The sequence below is a fragment of the Falco rusticolus genome, chromosome 6 (assembly GCF_015220075.1).
Source record: "Falco rusticolus isolate bFalRus1 chromosome 6, bFalRus1.pri, whole genome shotgun sequence".
Lineage (NCBI taxonomy): Eukaryota > Metazoa > Chordata > Aves > Falconiformes > Falconidae > Falco > Falco rusticolus.
The window spans coordinates 10,142,292-10,164,851 of NC_051192.1; the positions used below are offsets into that span (position 1 = coordinate 10,142,292).

The 22,560-nt window shown below is 38.0% G+C and overlaps 1 protein-coding gene across 7 annotated transcripts in view; it reads left to right on the forward strand.

The window, feature by feature from the left end:
• SIPA1L2 (signal induced proliferation associated 1 like 2) overlaps window positions 1-18,130 on the forward strand; it is a 152,088-nt gene extending 133,958 nt beyond the window's left edge. For 4 of the 7 annotated variants that reach the window (XM_037392334.1, XM_037392336.1, XM_037392338.1 and 1 more), the window contains 5 exons: window positions 6,460-6,591; window positions 13,194-13,247; window positions 14,191-14,314; window positions 15,945-16,026; window positions 16,895-18,130. In XM_037392334.1, coding sequence (XP_037248231.1) covers window positions 6,460-6,591; window positions 13,194-13,247; window positions 14,191-14,314; window positions 15,945-16,026; window positions 16,895-17,041 — 539 coding nt within the window. In that variant the 3' untranslated portion in view covers window positions 17,042-18,130. The remainder of the gene's footprint in view (window positions 1-6,459; window positions 6,592-13,193; window positions 13,248-14,190; window positions 14,315-15,944; window positions 16,027-16,894) is intronic. The other 3 variants (XM_037392337.1, XM_037392340.1, XM_037392342.1) reach the window with 2 other exon arrangements.
• Window positions 18,131-22,560: the final 4,430 nt, after the last annotated feature.

Genomic DNA, 22,560 nt, shown 5'->3' on the forward strand with positions numbered 1-22,560 from the left:
GAAGTAAACCTTACATACAAAACACTTTTCTAGTTATAGTGGCCCCAGTTATGGGACTGAGTTTTAGTCACTAACCACTGACTGGTTTTAAAGTGGTATCAAAAGCAAGTGCTAAATGCCTTTTCAGATGGGAATGCATGTTTGGTGTACCTTTTGCCATTCTAAAAATATTCTTCTATCACAGTGAAACTCTACTATAAATTTAACATGAAAAGATCCTTTGTTTTTCCTGATAGAGAATGAAGACCCATTTTGTTTCATTTGAGACTAATTCGGTAGATTTTGTGGTCTATGAAGGAGCTGTGTATGTAATCAGGCAACCTGGTTGTGTTTTTCTTTTACTATGTTAGGCCTGTTTCTAGAACCATCTCTTGTGAAGATAAATGTGCAATGGGAGCAAACCTTCAGGATGCTTTTATTCTGGAGATTGACACAAGGCAATTAATTGTGTACGTTCGAGCTGTACATTGCTCCTCCAGCAGAGAAATTTCAGTGTTCCATGTATTAGTTCTGTCTTAGACACCTGATTTTCCATTCTTGCTGCTTCTGAGATACAGGAAGTTATTTATACACACAGCTGGGAAAAAAACATGAAACTAGTATCCTGTCAGTCAAAATGAAGCTGTTTTTTGATATGCAAGGCAGTTCATGTATTTCCAAATACAACCTCTATTTTCTGCATCTGATTTTTTATTATAAGTATCTTTCAAAGTCAGCAATATAGGATCTTTTATGATGGCTGTTTCAAAGAAGATTTAATTGGTTATCTGTAATTACACTCTGAAAACAAACACATCATGACTTGCCCAACTTTGTTTTCAAAATAAGACTAGTCATTATCTCCATATAAGAAACTGACTTTGGCTCTTGTTAGAAAGGTTTTTGCAATCAGTACATAGCAGGTATTTACATTCTATAGCAGTGATGTGAGGGATTTCTTTTTCATTTATAATTTTAGCTTGAGGCTGTAGTTTCAGATATCAAGATTTTTAGCTGTCGTGGTAGTGTCTTTTGTAAAATACATATGTTTGTGATCTTAAAACATTTTAGTTTTACTGATACTTAATGTTTACAGAAATCAGTGGAAATAGCGTGGTTTTGGCTGGAATTAATTTTAGAAAGATGCATTCTTGCATGTTATTACCCAGCATGTGGTACATGAAATATTGTGGCAGCACCATGTCTCCTGAGACCCCTCTAGCAAGGAAAAGAGTGTGATTAATAGGTAAGCAAGGCAGCACCAAACCAAAGCATAATAGGCAACCTGAAGGGTTTCATTTACTAGGAAATCAGTATTATTAGACAGAACGACCGTGCAAAGATGGAAGCAGAAACTTCAACTGTGTGCCATGTTGGCAGCAGAAAGGACATGAGAAAATGAAGCTATAGGATTTTTTGATTATTTTATCACTGGCAGAAGTGAAGTGAAAGAAGGGTTGCTCTCAGTAAAGCCTGAAATGCAAGCTCTGACAGTTGAATGCTGTTGATTGCACACAGTACACAAATGTAGAAAGATTTATTTCTTTTTTTAACTTAAACCACAAGGGAGAACTCGTGTAGCTGAGAACTCTGGAATTTTACCTTGGGGACATCAAAAATTCCCAACTGAGACAGTGCTGTTGGCGTTGAATGATTCTAGCATACCATACAGGTACAAATCTATCCCTAACTTGTAAATTCATGGCAGCTGAGCTAGCAGCAAAAGAATGAAAACAACGAGAAACACTGATACAGAACTAGTGTACTAACACAAGCTGGAAACGTAGGAAGACACATGGAAGCAGTCTGACTGACATTGCAGGCACCATAGTCCACTCCTATTATGAAAGACAAAAAGAAAGAGGCAAGAAAAATAACGTTCCTGTGCTGTGAGGAAAGGAGCAAGGTGCATGATACCTGCAGTGAAAAGGGTCTTAAGGAAGGGAATATTTTGCAATGATACACTAACATTCTGAAAGTTCTCAGGTCATACATGCTGTAGTGGAAAATCTAACAGAAGTGCAACTGAGGCTGGAGAGCTGGTGGAGAGGAACCTCGTGGGGTTCAGCACAGGCAAGAGCAGGGTCCTGCCCCTGGGGAGGAGCAGCCCCACGCACCGGTACGGGCTGGGGCTGACCTGCTGGGGGGCAGCTCTGCGGAGGGGACCTGGGGGTTCTGGTGGGCAGCAAGTTGCCCGTGAGCCAGCAGTGAGCCCTGGTGGCCAAGGGGCCAGCGGGACCCCGGGGTGCGTGAGGGGGAGCGTGGCCAGCAGGGGCAGGGAGGTGATCCTGCCCCTCGGCTCTGCCCTGGGGAGGCCGCACCTGGGGCGCCGTGTCCAGGGCTGGGCTCCCCAGGTCAAGGGAGACTGGGAACTGCTGGGCAGGGTCCGGCGGAGGGCTACGGAGGTGATGAGGGGCCTGGAGCGTCTGCCTCATGAGGAGAGGCTGAGGGAGCTGGGCCTGTTCAGCCTGGAGAGGAGAAGGCTGAGGGGGATCTTACCAATGTCTACAAAGATCTCAAGGGCGGGTGTCAGGAGGATGGGGCCAGGCTCCTTGCAGTGGAGCCCAGCGACAGGACAAGGGGCAATGGGCACAAGCTGAAACACGAGTTCCACCAGAATATGAAGAAGAACTTCTTTACCTTGAGGGTGCCAGAGCACTGGAGCAGGCTGCCCAGAGAGGCTGTGGAGTCCCTACCTGGACACAATAATGTGCAACCTGCTCTGGGTGAACCTGCTTTAGCAGGCTGTTGGACTAGACAATCTCCAGAGGCCCCTTCCAACCGTGACCATCCTGTGATTGTGTGATAGATCTGCAACTATGTTGCTAGACAGAAGTCTGTCTTAAAACCGGCTTACTACCAGCATTTGCTTCAATCCAAAACTAACCTCATTGATAAGAAGCAGTATTAAAATGGAAGAGCGTCACTGTATATTGATGTACAACGCGAACAATTTGGAAACCAGTTTTTCAGTAAGCAAATAAAGGCTGTTGAATAAATAATACATGCAACCAAAGGAGTACATATGTTGTCCATTACAGACTCTCACACAGCAAATAGTTCACCGTACCAGAACATTGGACAATCTTCAGTAATAAAAGGGAGGGGATAAGTAGTTACCGGGAGCATGTGTCCACTATTCTAACAGTAATGTGAACTTATGCCCATGAGGAAGTTACCAGCAGGCTGGCATCTTTGGAAGGAGACTTTGGCCATACCTAGGCAATACTGAAGAATGGAAGGGTTCAACAGGCAGAAGCTGTTGTTTAAGAGGACCGTAGAGATATAATTGCTGATTGCAGGAAAGAACATGGAGCAGACACTGGGATTTATGTCTGCATATGATTTGATGTGTTCCTTCAGCTGCAGCATCTTTTGAGATAATCTACTTGTTAAACGACGTGTCTAGTTTGAGCACAGTAAGTGAGGAGTACTTAGCAGATATTTTTTCATGATCTACAGTCCTTGAATAAAAGCAACAGTTTCAACTGAAGAAGGATACTTGTCTTGGAAGTAGAAAAGGTCTTAAGTCAGGTGAATCTTCTTTCTGTATAACTAATTACTCTCTGAATACAGAGGTATGTAGGACCAATGACAGTTAATTTATGGAGCTCTGTTGGAAACCAAACTGACCACATAATTCTGGTGAAAGTAAGAACTCTTCAAAATGCTTTATGCTTCTATGTATCAATAATCAAAATAAAAATTATAAGTTTAGGAAATGCAATAACTGAAAGGATCAGAAATCACAAGATCAATGATTTTGTGCCAAAAGGAGTACAGCAAATAAAGTGATCTTTAAAACTGAAAGGTAACACAAATTGTTTCCTCAAAGGAAATAAGGGATGAATCTGTGTTGCTTCAAAATCATTCTTGTGGGCAATGAAGATAGTGGCCTACAAGATGAGACATATCCTCCTGGACACACAAAGGTGGGCATGCTCAAGTGTAACTTGCCACCTTTGCACAAATCAAAAAGGAAGACAAGAGGCAGCGGCAGCTGCTGATGTGGCAGTCATACAGAGAAAAAGTGGAGACAACAGTGAGGTAAGAGGAGCAGGGGAGACATGGAAATACAGGAGGCTAGAAATAATTCATCTCACCGAGAGCGTTCCTGAAATACAAACAATGTTCTCTGAATTCTCTGAAATTCAAAAGCACAAACAGGCTTGTATCGTTAGAGCTCCTTTTTCTTTTTTTTTTTTTTTTTCCTTTGGCCCTCCCGCCTTGTGCAAGAACACATAATTTATATCTTGAAAATGAATAATTCTGTGATGGCATACTCATGCCTGTTCAGTTATTCTGCTTATAATTTCATCCATCAGCATGAGCAGTTGCATTTTCAGAGCTATCAATATTCAAACCTCTACTCTGGCAAGCTTTCCGCCGTTGTGTTGCTCTGTCAGGGCTTATGCAGGACTGAATAGGATCCACCCTAGGGTGAGCTGAGGTTCTTACAAAGACTGCGTAATGAAGGATGACTGCTGGTGAATATATCACTCTTGCACTTTAATTTGGAAAGCCAGCCGAATCACACTGGGAGCAGGCATCTTTCTGACAGGTCTCCCAGTCAGCCTCTCTAGGCTGATCACACAAAAGCAAGGGCTGTCCCTCAGGGCTTGCCTGGTGGTCTAAGAACCAAAAGCTGACTTGCCAGTCTTTCACATAAGGCTTTCTGTCTGTTTGCCACAACAGGGATGTATAAAATATTCGTACTTGTATAAATAAGTTTCTTATGATTCCCAGGTCTTATACAAAAGTTCAGAGACTGCTCTGATGTGGAGCTTCCAATGTATTTGCGCACCAGATGACCTTAGATAAGATTTTATGTATATTTATAAGGAACTGAAACTGAAATCTTAGTACAGATGTATGAGTAGCATATATTCGTATATTACATTTTCCATTTCATATAACATCCACTTTTGCATACAAGAGTGGGTACTGTGAAAGACATTTCTACAAAGGTTTTGTCAAGCCATTTCCAACTGTAATCTAACAGTACTGCATCTTTCATGTAAGTGGTAGAACAAGATAAATTCCACAGTAAACAGGATTTCTACCTCTTCTGCATTGTTTTTGCTTTGTGGGACTCCTAATTTTTGGCAGAGGATTGCAAACCTCCTTCACTTTCCTGTTCCTGATTTTTTAATTTTTAATTTTCTTTAAACAAGCTTTCTGCAAAGAATATGATATGCTCTATATCATTGCTCCGTAAAGTAGAATGCTCTGTAGCAGGCCAGAAATCTTCAGTTCAAATGAATTTTGGTTCTTTTTCATCAGTGTCAGGACAATGACAACATCCCATTTTCTTAAACTATAATTTGTCTTCCACTTGTATATGTGCATTTTTTTCTTTTGTTGATTTTTGTGTTTGGAGTTTTCCTGGCAAAAATGTTCCTCATAAATATTATAGTCTGAGTCACTGGAATAACTAGATGGGAATTTCCTTCTGAAATATTTGAGGAAACATTACTATTTTGACCTTTTTGTTTAATAGAAGTAGATACGTCTGAAGTAAAACTTCTTTTTTCCTAGATGTACTATATAATAAAATTACAATATTGTATCCCTAGCTTTATAGCTAAGATGAAATTTTATTATAAATGATGTATTTGGTTTATGTTCAGTTTTAAGAACCTCTGCGTGCCTGTTCAGTGGTATTCACTTTGATGTGTTCACATTGATCAGAGTGAAGATGGCTATGGGTAGATAAGGAAAATGTAAAACTATTTAAGATAATTATGAAAACTAACATCTCCTCTACTAAGATGTATTTTTATGGTGCCTTTCTAAAAGACTGCATAACTGAAAGCTGTGTTTGAACTAACTTTATAGTGTATACATTTCAACTAATATATGGTCTATCTACAGTATTCAATGTGTTACAGAGCACTTTCGAGCTTAGAGTTCACCAGCTAAGTCTTACGTCCTCGATATACAGCTACAAATATTAAACTAATAGGGCAATATTTAGATTGTGACAGTGAGATTTGGATATAGGCTAGAATTTACAAATACATTAAAAGAAAAGCAGGTGATATTGTTTACAATTCTGGAGCTGAACTATTTAAGTTTCAGAGCAAAACTCTGCATGTCAATATCTCATATGTTGTTTCACAGCCTTCTAAAAATACAGCTTTATGAATCTAGCAACTTTCCTGCTTAGTGCTCAGGTTTACTATGGTATGCTTTAAGAATGGATGCTGCCTGCTCACACAGCATTCACATGAAAATGTGAAGAACATATCATGTGAAAAGTGGCACAAAAAAATCTTCAGAAACCCTTCCCATCTTATTCTGCTGAAGTTTAAAAATTGTTCCACCCATAAGAAGCATTGAACAGGAAAAGACAGAAACAAGAGAAATGAAGATAAGCACCCTTTGCTTATACCTTTTCTTTACAGTTCATTATAATAGCGTCACAATTAATTGTACATCATTGTTATAGGAAGACTAATTATTGTGTTTATTGTTTAGATGAATTCTGGTTCTCAGATGGGTCCTTATCTGATAAAGCCAAATTCAATGATCCTGGCCTGATGCCCCTGCCAGACACTGCCACAGGGCTAGACTGGTCCCACCTGGTAGATGCTGCACGAGCGTTTGAAGGTAACAGGAAAATTTGAATAAAGATCAATGTTCAGTACACAAACTTTTTTTTTTTTTTTTAAATATATATTGTATAGCTACATTTTGAATTACAAAAATTCGGTGTTTGCCTCTGTAGCCCTTTAGTTCTTTTGGCAGTATCATTTCTCAGCGTGGAAAATTGTCACTGAAAACGTGGGGTATTCATGATGCTTTCAGTATCTATCTTAGATAAATTCATCCATTTAGGCGCCTTCTGTATCCTTCTGTAATCGACTGAAAAAATCAGGTGCTTTGAAGGAGGGATTCAAAGCACTTAAGTTAGATGTTTAAAATGAAACGGGGAGTAACACTTCCCTGGGTTTATTGTGTTGTGTTTATAAACTTGTAAGTGTAGTCCAAATGATGTTGCCATCCCTCACAGTTTTCATCATAAGGCCTTGAAAAGCAGCAAAAATGTACGCAATATTTTCCAGTAGCAGAACTTGAGGCGCAGGATATAGGCCAGGTTTGCATTATTAAATTTAGAAGACCAGCCTAACTAAGAAAAAACCTCATTTGCCTGTCTGAGAGCTAAATCTACATATAATGTATAAACACAGAAAGGTGGATATTGGTTTGAGTGTGTATATGAATATGTACAGCTGAATGTGTCAGTGTTTTTTTGTTTCTGAGGGGTGTTTTAGTTAGGTCACTGTGCTGTCCTAAAATTTCCAACAGTTCTTAACTGGTGTTGCTCTCATTAGCGAATGTATGGCAGGTCTAAGGTATCTGTGCATAAGGATGGCATTAACACAGTCATTGTGTAAGATACAGGTCTTAACTTCTTGAGGAGAACGGGTAGTGAAGTTAGTGATGAGATGTTCCTCTATTTTTTCAACTAAAAGCCACATGGGTGTCAGTTTTCTGGAACCTGATTCCTTCCCTAAGTATGAAGTGATTAAATTTCAATTTGATCAAAAGCTTTTCAGAACTACTACTATAATAATACAAATGGCATTTTTAAAAGCCCAAACCAACAGTGATCATGAACAATCTGAAGTACTGGGTTGTTTCTTAACCTGATTCAGTGTATGTGCATTCGTCACTGTTCAGTACTACTCAAACACACCTGTTGTAGCTGGCAGGCAGGGCTGTGACACTGAGAATCTGACAAACGTTCCCATGCATTTCTTATGTTTGATTGCTCAGGGAACATCCTGCAATTTGTTATTGACATCTTAAATTAACTGAAAACAGATTTGGATCGGTATATGACTAATTCTGTAACTTTGTACTTGAAGAGTATTTTTACATGCTAGTAAAAAATTTCAGTTCAGCTGACTGAAATGTGATTCTGTACCAGTTATCTCCTGTATTTTTAGCTTGCTTTGAAAACGTCAATAGTTTTTCATTATTTTTACTACTTAATATCATGATGAAATTTATTTCACTTTGGTATGTGCTATGTGAATGTAATTACCATTTTAATTTGAGAGAGAGAGGTAGAACAACATAACTGTCCACAGTGCTCTATCCTAGGGAGGAGGAGTGTTCACTTCTTGGGTTTTAATTGTAGAAATCTTAGATGTATCTGTAGATAATGCAGAAGAACTCATGGTCTGAGTTCCTAGATAGAAACTTTCTATTGTTTGGGGTTTTTTTAATTATTGTAAGAATTTGAGTAATAAATAATAATCTAGTTTTGTATGAAGGACTGTAATTCTTTTCTGTTTAGGACTCTAAAATAAAGACATCTGTGTATATGTTAAATGATTTATAAAATGTTTTGACTAAATTCATAGTACTGCAATTTGAAATTTTTACGAGCAATAGAATTTTTAAGCCCTTGTTCAACTTTCTCTATCCTGTGTCTTGCAATTTGAAAATCATTTTAAAAAAGAGTAACTGATAGGCATGTCACAAAAAAGTCACTGGGAGGGAATGTGTTTGATAGGAATTAGCAGATACAGTTTCCTTATGTATTTTAATGTTGTTGACTTAGGAGCTGCTTCAACTTACTCTGTAAAAATTGCTCGGAATTAGCTGGTTTGCATTCTATCAATGTGAAAAAGACAGTGGGTGATTCTAAAGGTTGTCCACCTCTGAATATAAACCTACTTTGATCCTTTCATTAAACTGGGTGGAAACGTGATCACACTGTATATAGGACCATCTCAAAAAAACCCAAACCAACCCGCCCACCCAAACCTTCAAAGAAAAAGGATGCATACGATGGATAGGACTTTCATAATACTGATTTAAGAAATTGATGTTAAGAGTTGTTCTCTAGTTTGGCTTTGCCAGCCTGATATATCAAAGTTGTATTCTGTTCTAGCTCCTAGATACAAGACTTAATTTTAGGTTTTTCTTTGTACAAGGTCTTTTTTTAATTAGAATTTAGGTTTATTAGAATTACCAATCTGATTCCAAAGTCAGGGTTTTCCCCCTGTGATCTCTGTAGATTGTATGTTGACAACTTACATATTCTGACGACTTCCATGTCCAAAATCTGGGCCTCACAGTCCTTCATCTGTCTGTTTTAAATGCAGTTATATCTTGATTAATGTTAAATATACCCTTTTTAGGTGCTTATAATGTTGGCATTAATTGGATTAAGAATTAAATATAGTAGCAAGGTTTTTGCGACCATCATCTATACTCAGAGTTTACTCATGGGTGTAACAAGAACAGTGGTCTCATTTTGAGCTTCCCCCTCTACCCCCAAATGAATAGTTAACTAGGTTGTTTATTAATTAGTTACTAGCTTTTATCCAACTGAAGGCTTGGTCCTGTGGCCCATGAGGGTGGAGTAAGCCATTACTTGTTTTTTTAAATTGAAGGCATGATGATAACGCTTTTCACTTTGTGAGGATTTCATTTTCCACTGCTTTTGCTTGCAAGAGCTTGTGTGGGAAACTGAATATTTACTCCAAACTTTCCCTGAAAATTCTCTGTTATTGCTAAGACAGGTGTTCACAGCGCAATGGAGAGCTGTGCAGGCATCAACTCCATGGGCTCCAGCAAGTACATCAGTCAGGGGTTTTGCTCGAGCTGTGTCTGTTGGGATCTGCATCCATAAGCTGGAGCACATTGCAACTTCAAGTCTTCACACTGCCTTCCTTTCCAGGACAGAGTTTTGACTGTGCCGTTTATCCAGAGATCATCTTTATGGATGCATGACATGGATGCAGTCAGTAGCAAGGGGTATCCTTCCATTTCTTTCACACATGGGTAGGCTACTTCCAGTTCCCGTCTTTTATTTTAGTGGGAGCTGCAGAGGGACAGCACAACCAGGAAGCAGGTGACGTGCTAAAAGTATGTGGCTGTATGGTTTTTTTTCATCCGTTCCGGAAGTAAACAATAAAAAAACAGACAGAGCTGCATGTGACTGTATAGCAAAAGCAGTAGGGTTTTAGGGAGGGCAGTTGGGTTGAAAAAGGAGAAGTTAAAAAAGCAAAAGCAAGCAAGGAAGCATGTTGAACTGAGTAAAGGTAAATATATGGGGGTGTTGTGGAATAAATTTGAAAGCCAAATTAGAAGAAAAACAAAGAAATCTCAGAAAACAATATGGGATAAGGGAGAGAATGTATTTTTTTAATTATCTTTTTGTGTTATCCCTCCTATAGATCTCCAAGTTAGGGAAGAAGGACTGGGTTTCAACCTCTGTATTATGTTACTGATGGCTAATTTTGGATCTTTTCCATGTTTTGGGGAACAAAAGGAGAAACCTTTCTAGATGTCCATATCTGTTTCTGTCATTACAAAAGAGTATTGACACAAACATAAATATTGATTATTATTATAAATAGAGAATTTTTGCTACTTTAAATGAGGGTTATTGTGCTTTAAAAAAAAGCTGTTTAGCATTTGGTAAATCATATTGTGGGCATTAATAGCATAAGAAAGCCCCTCTGATGTCTCTGATTTAGTTCATTAAAATAGGTGGTTTCAACTTCTGGGTTTTTTTCCAGGCTATTTCTATGAATGTCTACTACTGCCAGTCGGAATGCAGTATTTTTTAATGCTTGTTTATCTTTGCAGAAACATCTGTGCTGCTATAATTAATATTATAAAATCTTTATCGCTTAATGCGAGTAATGCTACACATAACATAATGAGAAAGAATTGAAGCATTCAGCATGGCAGATAATTATTTTAACCAAATTAGTATGTTAGAGTGCTAGAAAAAGAGAAAAATATTAGGTTAACATTTGGTCATTTCTAGTGCATGCGTGTGTAACTTTTTTTTTCTTCAGTGCATATGTCAGTGTATGTTTGTGGGTAGATATGACCTCAATTATAAGAGAGCAGCTTTATGCACTATATTCATTTTAGCCTTTTCTTCTCTCTGGTACATCAAAACTGGCTGGAGTTATTTCTGCCTGTTAGTGGTCTAGTACAATGAAAATCCAGATTCAAATTCTTAGTGGTTACAACTGTACAATTCTATTACTTTAGAGTGAGACATGAATTTTGTCTTATCTTTGGTCTTGCTAAGTCAACTGTTGATTAAACTTTTTATATAAACACCAATATATTTTCGCAAATAGTTTTCCATGTGTGGGTCCTGTGGGGTTTGGCAAGGATGTCCCAGAGAAAAATAAAGAGCTCTGAGATTTACATATTATTTTCTTCTGTTTAGTATGTACATATCACTTGAATTGAATAGGAGGTGTCCCTGTAGTTTGGAGGAAGCAGAACCTGTGTCTACAGCATCATAGTCAGAAATACACTTGTTTTTTCTTTTGAAAAGTTAGCTGTTAGTGAAAGCATCTTTGATTTCATTTTCATGAATATAGAGTCAAGACAGTTCTGTTAAAAACAAATAAACCAAAAATCAGTGGGAAGATTTTGGTCTTTGAAGCACAAGTTCAACCTTCACCACAACTCACCTAAACCAGTTTTGATTTAAAAAGTAAGTTGGTGAAACTATTGCTAAGTGTGAATACTTAGAGGGATATCAGTGAGATTTGCTGTAGTTACTGAAAACAAAGATGTGTCTTTAAAAGTACTTGACAAGTCTTCAAAGGCAAAATAGTTTCCTAGTCTAGGATTTTATTGATGTACTAGTTATTGCAGAGTTTTATGGTGTCACTAATGAGTTCAGAGAATGATTTTGACACTAACCTGGCTTTTGATAATTAAGGAACTACCTCTTTGAAGAGCAACACAGAAATTTACGTAGTATGTGATATGATTGGAAACTTCTGGGTATTAGCAATCATGTAGTGACTTTATTCCTCACCTGATGAATGTGAGAATATGGTTTCATATTTTATAAAGATATGAATATTGGAAAAATATGTTTAAGTTGTGCTAGGATAATATAAAAGGTTTAACAATGAATTTCTTATTCTAAGTTTTAATACTATTTTTAAATTATGTGGAGATTAAATTCATTAGGGATTACACAAGGAAGGAAAAAATCAATCCACACAATACACTTCAGGTTTTAAAATTTTTGTTGCGGGTTGAAATAATAGGAAAATATTTTCATATATTTTGTTTAAATATGGCATCACGTGATTTCATTAAAGCTGCATGTACCTGGTTTTGCAACTGCTTTTATCCATCAAGAAAGAGATGCCTTCAAATACTGCTGGGGACATCAAATAACAAAACATTTTCTCAACTGACAAAATAAACCAGACAAGTGGCCATTCTCTTTAATTAAGTTTAGTTGGCAGAGGGAGAAAAATGCAGATATTTTTATATATATATACACATATATATATATATATATATAAAAACAGTAGAATTGCCTCTGAGACACAACGTTACCTGTCATGTATTGTTTGCCGTAGGTAAAATAGCAACAGCATAACATTTGTTGCTGGCTGTTCTCTTCTATGAAGTGGTAACAAAAGTGTGAACAGTGTAAAGGTGAAATCAATAATTAGATATGTAGTTCCAACTGATCGCTTACACGGTCTCGTGTCTGGCCCACAGGCTGTGTTTGGGCTGGGAGAGTAGTTTTAATTTACCTGTACTAATTAAATCTATGCAACTTAATAAGTTTCAGCTCTGTAAATGAGGTCATTGATTATGTGTTGAAAATTATATTCTTACCTTATTGTCAGCACATATGAAAAAGTTATGTTTATATTTGCTGATATTGATCGCTCGTCAGAAATAGAGATAAAAGGAAGGGGAAACGGGCTGTGGTCTTTAAAATGGGACAAAAAATGACATGCAACTTTTCTTCATTATCTTATGGAATTAATTCTCAATCTTTGCTATTCCTTAAAACTATTCATTTAAAGAATCCCTTTAAAGAGCTTTTTAGGGATTTCCTGTGTTTGTTTGGTAGAACTTTTAGACCAAAATCTCCTTCCTAGTTGAAACGATCTGGTCTGTGTTCGCTGTTGGGGTGCATAGGGCCTGGAGGGTTGGCTTTGTGTGTGGCACACCAAGCTGTCATGCTGTGTTGCAACACTGGGTGTTACTGTGAAGAGGCACGGGGCATGACACCTCATGCTGGCCTGGAACGTTGGTGGTGTGTCAAAATGGTGTTGCGAAGCCGAGAGCGAGAGCCAGCATGAGCGGGAGCATCCCGCTGTGTGCGCTGTACGTGAGGGCCACAGCCGCGCCAGCAGAGATGGACTCTCTTGTTCATAGGAACATTCTAAATCTTATTCCAGGTTTTGACTCAGATGAAGAATTTGGGCCGTTCTGTCATCACACGCCGTTTCTAGGTGATGGTCTGGGCTTGATGGCTTTTGCCTTTTTTAAACTTTCTTTACTATTTCCTATGTTTGCACGTTTGCATGATGATGCAAGCTTCGGGCTTGTGGGGTGGTAGAGCAAGGGGAGAAAGGGCAAGGCAGGCATGTTATTGCCAGAATTTATTACAAGCCTACAGAATGGATTTTGTTTGACAGAAATAAGTTAAATCAATCTCCACAGAATATGGATTTTTATTTTTTTTAAGAAGACAAATTAAATCCTAATGAATGCATCATTTACTCCTGTTCTGTGCAATGATGATCTGCATGGCATACTTCTATTATGTGGTGACTGATGTATTTTGGCAACCACACTGTATATCCATAGGTAATTACATCTGTGCTTGTTAGATTGTGTTCTAGTGGAATCCAATGTAGATAACAGTGTGCCTTAGTAATATATATAACAAAAACTCAATTGATAAAAATAGTGTGAATTTATTGTTTTTCAAGTATGCAGATTACCATGAGGTTCTGCAAATGCTTGAGACAGTAAAACAGTGTGAAATGAACAGTGCAGATTTCTGAGGAATCCAATGGCTTTAAGTCCATGGGAAATGCAAACCTTTTCAATGAATTATTATTGTCATTGGTTGTGGCCCTGAATTCTCAAATGTTTTTCTGCGGATTTCATCAAAACCAATTTACTGTTCATATCAGCATTAACTGGTCCAAACAAATCTATCTTACTCTGCTGATAGACACAAAAAATTGCTTTGGGGTTGCCTTTGGATGCAGATGTGGGGAAGCCAACTAGTTGGAATATACTTTACATCTGCTGATTATCTTCAAAGCTGTGATGTAGAAACCTACATCCATTTCTCTAACTGATACAGGATAACGGCTGCAATGTAGCCTTTTATTTTGTATATATGTCCAGCTTTAAACGTATCCTTACGTTACTTTTTTACAGATCAGAGAGTAGCATCTTTTTGTACCTTGAATGATATGCAGCAAGCTCAGGGCTTGGAAGGAGCACAAGACTTACCTTTGGATGAGAGTCCCACGGATGGAAAAGATTTCCTTGAGGCTACTGGGTATGTCAGAATTAAAGTGGATTTCTTACAAAAATATTTTAAGAAAATGTGTTCTCTTAATGTTGCATGTCAAATTGCTTGTATGCGTGTTTCACTGCTATTTGATGGCAGACCTATTACCTTGACTGATCATGTCTTTGATTCTGAAAAATGTTGTTTCTTGGAATGAGCCTCTGAGCAGTTCTACCTAGAAAATTTTAGGTATAGTCAGATAAAGCTCTCTCACTAGAATAGGCCTCTGATGCAGAGTCTCGGCTAATTGAATTTTTCACTGTATTCCTCCTATAAAATACTAACTTGTGTTAACATTTATTTATATTTTTATTTGTATAGAACTGTAATAGGAGCTGAACTCTGTAGTTTGCAATAACCTTATCTGCAGCACATCTCAGACCTTGGAACAGGTGTTCCTACCTATCTTTTGCAACTATTTGCAACTACTTGCAAAACCATGATTTTTCATTCATACAGAGGTAAATTAACCAAGAGAAGTTGTAGCTGAGGACTGCAGGAAACTTGTATGCCAAACTGTCCAATTCTTCAAATTCTTCCCGGTGCTCTGGAGAAAGAACTTTTTTTTTTTTTTTCTTTTCCCCGTCTTCCCTGCTGTGAGGAGTATACTTATTAAAAACACAGATTCAGCAGTGTAATCTGTCCACTAGTGTGCTTTAACAGAAAAACACATCTTTCATTAGTTTTGCTCTTCAGCTGCAGGAATGGAAGAACAGGAAACGGAGGGAAAAGTCTTCTTGCTTGTTAGACTATCACATTATAATTTGAACCAATTTTACAGAAATTAACTTACATGGTAAAGCAGATTTATTGTAATGACTTCCAAGTCCACATCTTTCCCAGCCTAGTGATCAGTAAGGATTGCAAAAGACTGTTAAAGATGTTCCACTTTTAGTATCGTCAAATCTGTCAGATTTGTGGACTTGCATGAAGCAGCTGATTCAGCTTTGTATATAAAGCTTATCTCTTCAGCTTCTCTCTTCTAGACAAAATGATTCGCATTATGGCTAATTTCATCTATAACGTATATGAAACTGTCTCCCGCAGTGCTCATTATCATACAGGAAATAGAAGCTATTCTCAGTATTTTCTTTCAGTTGTGCATTTCATTAACCTGTGGCAATATTTCATATGTTTTGACCTTTAAACAAAATATTTGTCTCCATAAAGCCATAGGTTTATCCTTTGCTGCAAATGACACAACCGCAGACCAGACAAAAGAACTCCTAACAGCCCTTTTGGTTTACAGTAATTGCTACTGCAGCTTGCTCCAGATTAGTACAGTCCTTATCTGAAGGCAGCTTGTTAACAAACATGCTCAGCACACCATTTAGCAGCAAGTTTGACTTGCCCTGTGAAGGGTATGTGCAAATAATTCCTAAAACATTCCTTCTTAAATCATTGTGAATTCTGCCTGATTCGCCTGAGAGGCAGATTTCAGATATTACAGCGATGGGTTCCAGTAGTAGTCTTTTGCTGTTGCTGGTTTTGTCACTGTTTTCCTAACTATGCCTAAATTGATTTTTTTTCTTTGCTATTACTAAGTGTTACTCTGCAAAAGCTAGGGGAGGAAATGTTTTTAACTAACCCGGAGTGAAGGTAGTGGTTTACTTTACAGGGAGCATGCCCCAAGTACTCTGACTGGAAAAGTAAACCAGCTGGAAGTCATCCTCCGGCAGCTACAAACTGACCTGAGAAAGGTAAGAGATCATTAGCGATACTATTACTCTTCGGTTTTAATAGTTGTATTTTTATGCAGAGTTCGGCAAGGGCTTTAAAAAAGTACATCAATTAAACTGTATAGTGTAATCAACGAATGATAGAGCCCAGTGGCTCATCTTAGCACTGAGGCGCAGGAGGTCCTGTGGGAATGGTTATGTGAACGAGCTGCCCTCAGGATAACTAGTTTATGGGTCTTTTTTCTCCAGAATAACTGTCTTACATACAGTCATACCCAGAAAGAATGAGGCACTTTATCTCCATTTATCGTACCTTGGATTTAACAAAGGGTAGGGATACGGACACGAGCACTATCGCTAAGTAGTTAACACGCCAGATTTGTCATCCTTGTTGCCTTGTGGTGTCTTGCTCACATAACAATGACCTGCTTTGTGTCTCATCTGCTGTCTAATTTGTGAGCTGGAGACAATGCCAGGACTAGTAGAAATGAGACTGCTTTTGGTAAGAAAATAATCATGTAAGAGAAAATTTTGAAATTAGATATTTTTCTTCCGTAATGTATGCTTTAAATCAGTTCCTAACGGCTTGGGTTCTCATATATGATTTGTAATAGCTAAAAGCTCGTTATCCTTTTAGTGCTTGAATTTTTTTGTTAAATGGTGTAAACTCCTATAATTTATGTATTGAAGTAGCATGTAGTTTTCTTGCAATATCAGAATGAATGAGGTAGTTGGAGCGTATTTCAGGAATTACCTTACAGTTAGTATTTGTCAGGATTAGGGAACTCAAAGAAAGTAGCTGTGTGATTTGCACAGAAATAATAACAACAAAAATAAATACTGTCTTCACGGCAACTTGCTTTACTCAATGTGTGTCTTTGTTAACCAGGAAAAACAGGACAAGGCAGTTCTCCAAGCAGAGGTGCAGCATCTGAGGCAAGATAATATGAGACTTCAGGAGGAGTCTCAAACAGCAGCTGCTCAACTGAGGAAATTTACAGAATGGTTTTTCAATACGATAGACAAAAAATCCTAATGACTGCGCCCCTGGAAAATATGTATTTGAACAATGTAACAGCTGTATTTTTTGAATTAGCGGGGTAATAATTTCACTGTGTTCACAATCCATTTTAGGTGTTTCCGCTACATTCTCTGTCCAGCTTTACTCATCTGAAAAGGAGAGAGAACTGTGGTAATCCGTCTTTAAATTCATATGAAGAAAGCAGAGAATAGCAGATATTTGTTTGTGTGCAGATGAATGTAAAAAATCTTTAGTGTCATTTTAGACATTTTTAGAAGATGCTCTGGCTGGGGCTTGCCTGAAGAGGAATATTTGGGGTTTTAGTTCCTGCATTTCAGGTGTGCTGGTGAAGATGTTAAAGCAATTTACATTAGCTTGGGCTTCAGTATTGTAAGATAAAAAGAATAACCAGACATATACTTTAATGTTTAAAAGGTGCTCTATTTTTTTGTATGTACAGTAGTTTTATTTCCACAGTCCACATTGTCATAGCAATAAGAATGGAGGTATAGTGAATAGTCACAAAGCTGTGTTTATAAAATGTTAGCACTGATGTGTTTAACACTAGTTTGGATGCAGATACATTAGAGATTATTTATTTGCAGGAACAAATGGTGCCTGAATATAAACAGTGTTCTGATTTTCTAAAAATACACATGCCTTGTAAATGGCTCACTGGGGTTAGCCCACTCCCAACTTCAGTTACTTTTGTATAGTCAATGTTCAGCTAAACAGCTATACTGCTTAACTATTGAAATCATGTATGGTGTGAGCCAGCCAATCAATTGTACAATGCCAAATTTCTTTATCTTTGTACAGAAGCTTTGATCAAGTGTCTTGTATTTAACACCTTTATTTAAGCTTATTTAACCTTAAATTGTTGTTTTTATAAAGTTTGTTTTATCTGCACTATGGTGAGGTCAGTTGGTTGCAAGTTGTAATATTTTTAGCTTGCCAAGACTGTACTGAGGAGTTCTAGAAAATTCTAACAATTGGATGCTGCTAGTACACAATTGATTTGTTTGTATGCTTTAACATTTTTAACTGTTTAATTTGAAATGAACATACATCCTGCTTTTTTAATAAATGTTAAAAACTTAAACCCGGATTATTTTGTTGTCTGTAATCACTGTCATCCGTAATAGCTCAGGTTGCCGCTGAGCCCACTCTCTAGGCTCTTAACCCAGAGACAGTCCAAACCCCCAGAGCTTTCATGGTCCCTTGTTACCAACGAGAGACCGTCAACGTTATCGAAGTTAATTTCTTTGGCGTGTCCTGTCCTATAACTGAGAAGGTGGCTTCACGGGTCAAAAGGTGTTTTGGCTATTCCTAGGCATTGATCAGTGACCTCGGGAGAAAAAACTGCTTTAGCCAAAAATACGTCCTCAAGACAGTTTTCAAAAGGGGTCTAGTTTTCTCGTATTACTTTATATTAGTTATAGCAGCAAGTAGCTCGCCATCTTCTTGTGCCTGCAATTGAGGATTTGTTTGCAGTGTTAGCTTATGTGAGATGTTTTGTGTGTAGTGCTGAGTCTAAAGTCTACACCAAAACAGTCAGTTCTGCAAAATGAAATGAAGCTAATGAGCATGTTTGAGGTACCCTTCTGAGAGGAAAAAAACCCAGCAGTTTAAGATCATGGTTTTATCCCAGTTTCCCTTCAGCAGCTGAATTCATTCAGGCAAACCTACAGAAAATTGTTTAATAGTTAAAAATATATTCAATGGAATCAAGTAAAATTCTGTGTCCGTTATTAGTGCACATTGGCTAAGAGATGTTTTGTGGGTTGAACAAATGTCTGCCTCTGCTGTAACAGCTATTATGACTGCTCTCAGGGAAGATTGTACATGGGCAGATGATCAAGGCTTTGGCATCCTTACATTCCAATGAAAAAGACTACTTTGTATTTGTATTTTTCATCAAACCCTCTGACTTCTACATACCAAACGATATCCGTGAAGCTGCTCTATTAACAGAGTAATTAAACATGGCAGTCATGTGTTACGCTAGATTCTGATTTAAGCACCTTACAGGAGTCATTAGCAAACCCATCTGGCTGGAGACCTTGCCAAATAACAGGGCTAAGCAACCTGGGCAATTTGTCTGTGAACATGTTTCTGTGAGGATTGGTTGGTCCGCTTTGAAAAGGTGTGCTAAGTGAAACGAAGTTGAGAATAAGCTTGCTCTGAAGGGATGCTATTAGGTTTGTGTAGGAGTTTATAGTCCAATATTTATTTGAGCTCTGTATCTCTGTTATTGGAAACATTGTTATAACTACCTGCACGAAAAGGTTGTTCAGTAGTTATCTTTCTCATTTTCCCATCCAATCGAAAACATTTAGTTTCTAAAACTGATAGAAAACTTTGTCTACAAATCTTTTTTTTCCCTTTGCTGACAAAAGCAGTTGTCAGAGGCCCAGGGTTCTTCATGAAGTACCTTTCACCATGGGAATTTTTTTTTAGTCTGGCTGTTATCTTTTTAATGACATGTGAATACAATATTTATCAGAGACCATAATATGGTTTTGGCATAGGTAAAGGACATTAACTGGACATATTAATTAATCAACGTTTGAGAATAATTGTCTCAGAGACATTTTGCTGAAAAAAATGCCTGTTTTAGACACGTGGAGGCAAAGGCTAAGTCTACATAAGCAGTGAGTGTGGAGCTCTAGAAGAATTCAGAGTGTTGCTAACTCAGGTTTTGGGACTGGGCAAGATCTTTCAGGCTCCTTCTTGTCCAGTCCCATGACTGGACACCTGTGTTAGGTGGGCTGTGGCCTAGCTTCATCTGGAAGCGCTGTGCTGCAAGACCAGCCCATATGAACCAAAGCAGAGTAAGTGGGGATGACTGGGAAACTACTTCAAAGATGTGTTTGTGATCTGAATTAAAACCAAAATATGGAAGTGTTTCAAATGTCAGCAAAGTCTTCCCAACACAACAGGCTGTGCTGTGAAGTACCAAGATGCAGAAGTCAAACATGAATGTTTAGTTCTGCAAAAGGGGCAAACGGAAATCATGGCAAAATTGCAACATGCTCTGCTTCTGCCTTAAAAGTGGCACCCTAATTTCTGAGTAGATCCTTAATGAAGGGATCCTTACTGAGCCATTTCTCAGAGTGTGGACTGTGTTTTATTATGTATGTTTTGTTCTGAGTTCACTATAACAAACATAAGGGATAATTTTGGTATTTGTTGTGTTCCTGCGAGCGTAGTCATGCTGTGGTTTAGGCACGTGATAGCTTCATACAGAAGCTATCCACGTCCTCTGTGTATTATTTAATATAAATTCTCAAAGTAGTTCATCTGGGTTTGTGCCTAAAATCTAGTTATGTGGGAATAATGTTTAAAATACTTGTAATGCAAACAACTTCATTGTAGAGCAGTTGCTTAGGAAAACAATTTTCAGCCTGGAAGAAAAGGAGAATTTCTATGTACATTATGTTATTGCAGCATTTCCTGAGCTCTTCGTGCTGCCTGGTTCTAATATATAAGAAAGTCAGTGAAACTTGGGAATTGATGTTAGATGATCTGAAACCATCAGGACCATTAATTATTGCCCAAACAAGTTATTCTTCACCCCAGCTTCTCTCTTCCATAGCAAAGACTAGAAGGAAAATAACATCTTTCAGCTGAAAAAGCTGAACAAACAAAAGCTTCTGTGTGTTTGGGAGCAGTGTGCAAACAGAGAGGGAAAGGTATACTTCAGTAATTCTAGAAATAAATTTGCCAGGAATATAAATCTTAAGCTCAGCTCTTTTCTTTGTGCAGACACGTTGTATTTTTCACTCAGGTCCTCACACTTGCTTTATTTCACTCCCTCACCATGTTCCCTTGCTTTTCTCTCAAGAAGAATCCAGTGGCGCAGTGCCAGAAGAAAGATTTCTGCGATGGATCCTTGGTCTGGACAGCCAGGGAGAGGTCTGCCTGGGTTTAGACGAACCGATAGAGAGGCAGAGCCTAAACATTTTGCCGTCTTTGCTCCTGCATTGCAGAACGGAAAGCCAGGCAGGTACAATGTCACCCAGCCTTGCAAACGGAAGTCCTTGCTGTTTTGCAGACTCTGAAGTCACTCACCATCTTACCACAGTACTCGCTTTTGGAATCGCTTTTTGGATCACGGGTAAAGCAACCAGGCAAGAACGTGTATTTCCAAAATAACTATATCTAGCAGACTTCAAACCCTCATGGGGGAAGCCAGGAAAAAAAAAAAAAAAAAAAAAAGAAAAAATAAATGAAGGGAAGGGAAGGGAAAGAAAATTAAAAAAAAAAAGAAAAAAGGAAAGGAAAGGAAAAAGATAAAAGGAAAGAAAAGGAAGGGAAAAAGATAAAAGGAAAGAAAAGGAAAAATCAGAGAAAAGAAAATAAGAAAGAAAAATGAAAAGGGAAGGGAGGGGAAGGGAAGGAAAAAGGGATGGCGGATAGAGCGGACATTTTCTTAGGCTTTGTTTTGGTTCCCCTTTCAGACAGAGAACCAGCACTGCTGGCTGTTGCACCAGCTTATGGGGACATAGCAGGACCAGAGAATGGAATAAACAGACCAAATCGCTCGTAGCCTTCCCTTTTAGAAATCACTCAAAGGTTTCAAACACAGTGGTGTTGGATTCCTATTTATTTTATTGACTTGTCTAGGGAAAGAGTTTTATAGGCTTTTTTACATTCTTTGAACATGTGAACCTTTTTCTCTGCTAACCATTGATATTTAAAGGCGTCTTTGCTATATAGCATCACAGAATTTATCTAGTAGTGGTCACATTGACCTTGTCCTCATTGGAACAAACCGGGGCTGGTAGATGAATCATACAAATGTGTTAGTTTTGCAGAAAGGCTATAAATCTGTTTCATGTTTTTCTTTATCCCTGCTATACAATAGCAAATCATTAAATCTCAAAAGCTGAAAAACAGCAGATGGGTATTTTCTGACCAATGTCATAAAAAAAAAAGAATTAAAAAATTATTGAACATGCTGTTGATACCAGATCAGGTGTCTTTGTGTCTAGACATCAGCTGGAGGTGTTTCAAATAAATCTGAGGAGAGATGATGGAAAGTAAGGAGACAAAAACATTGCATGTTGGAAAGTGGGACGTGCAAAGTGCACCAGTAGTAATCATGGGCGATATATGAGTTGTGCTTTTATTGATGGCAGGTGACTGCATGTCCAAAAACTAGAACTTTAATGAAACAGGAAATTCTCACATAACTTGTTTGTATTTTGTAAACCCACTGTTTGGAGCCCAGAAAGCAATTGTGAGTTAATAACTCGGGAAAAACTTTTGTCACAAGTTAGCCCTGACCAGAAATCTGGGATTAGGTGGTCTGCAGTACTTGGATAGTTATGACTTAATATTCAAGCAGTGGGGCTTGGTTATGCTGAACCCTATTTAAAGAGTTAGAAGCTCACCGCTTTTCGTCTTTCATTCCTATTTTGAAACTGATGAAAGTGTGTGACTATTTGAGTGACCAAAGCTGTTAATAATAGAATAACTGTGAGCCTTGTGTTGTCCAGTAGTAAATACTAGTCTAGCCATCTGAGGTG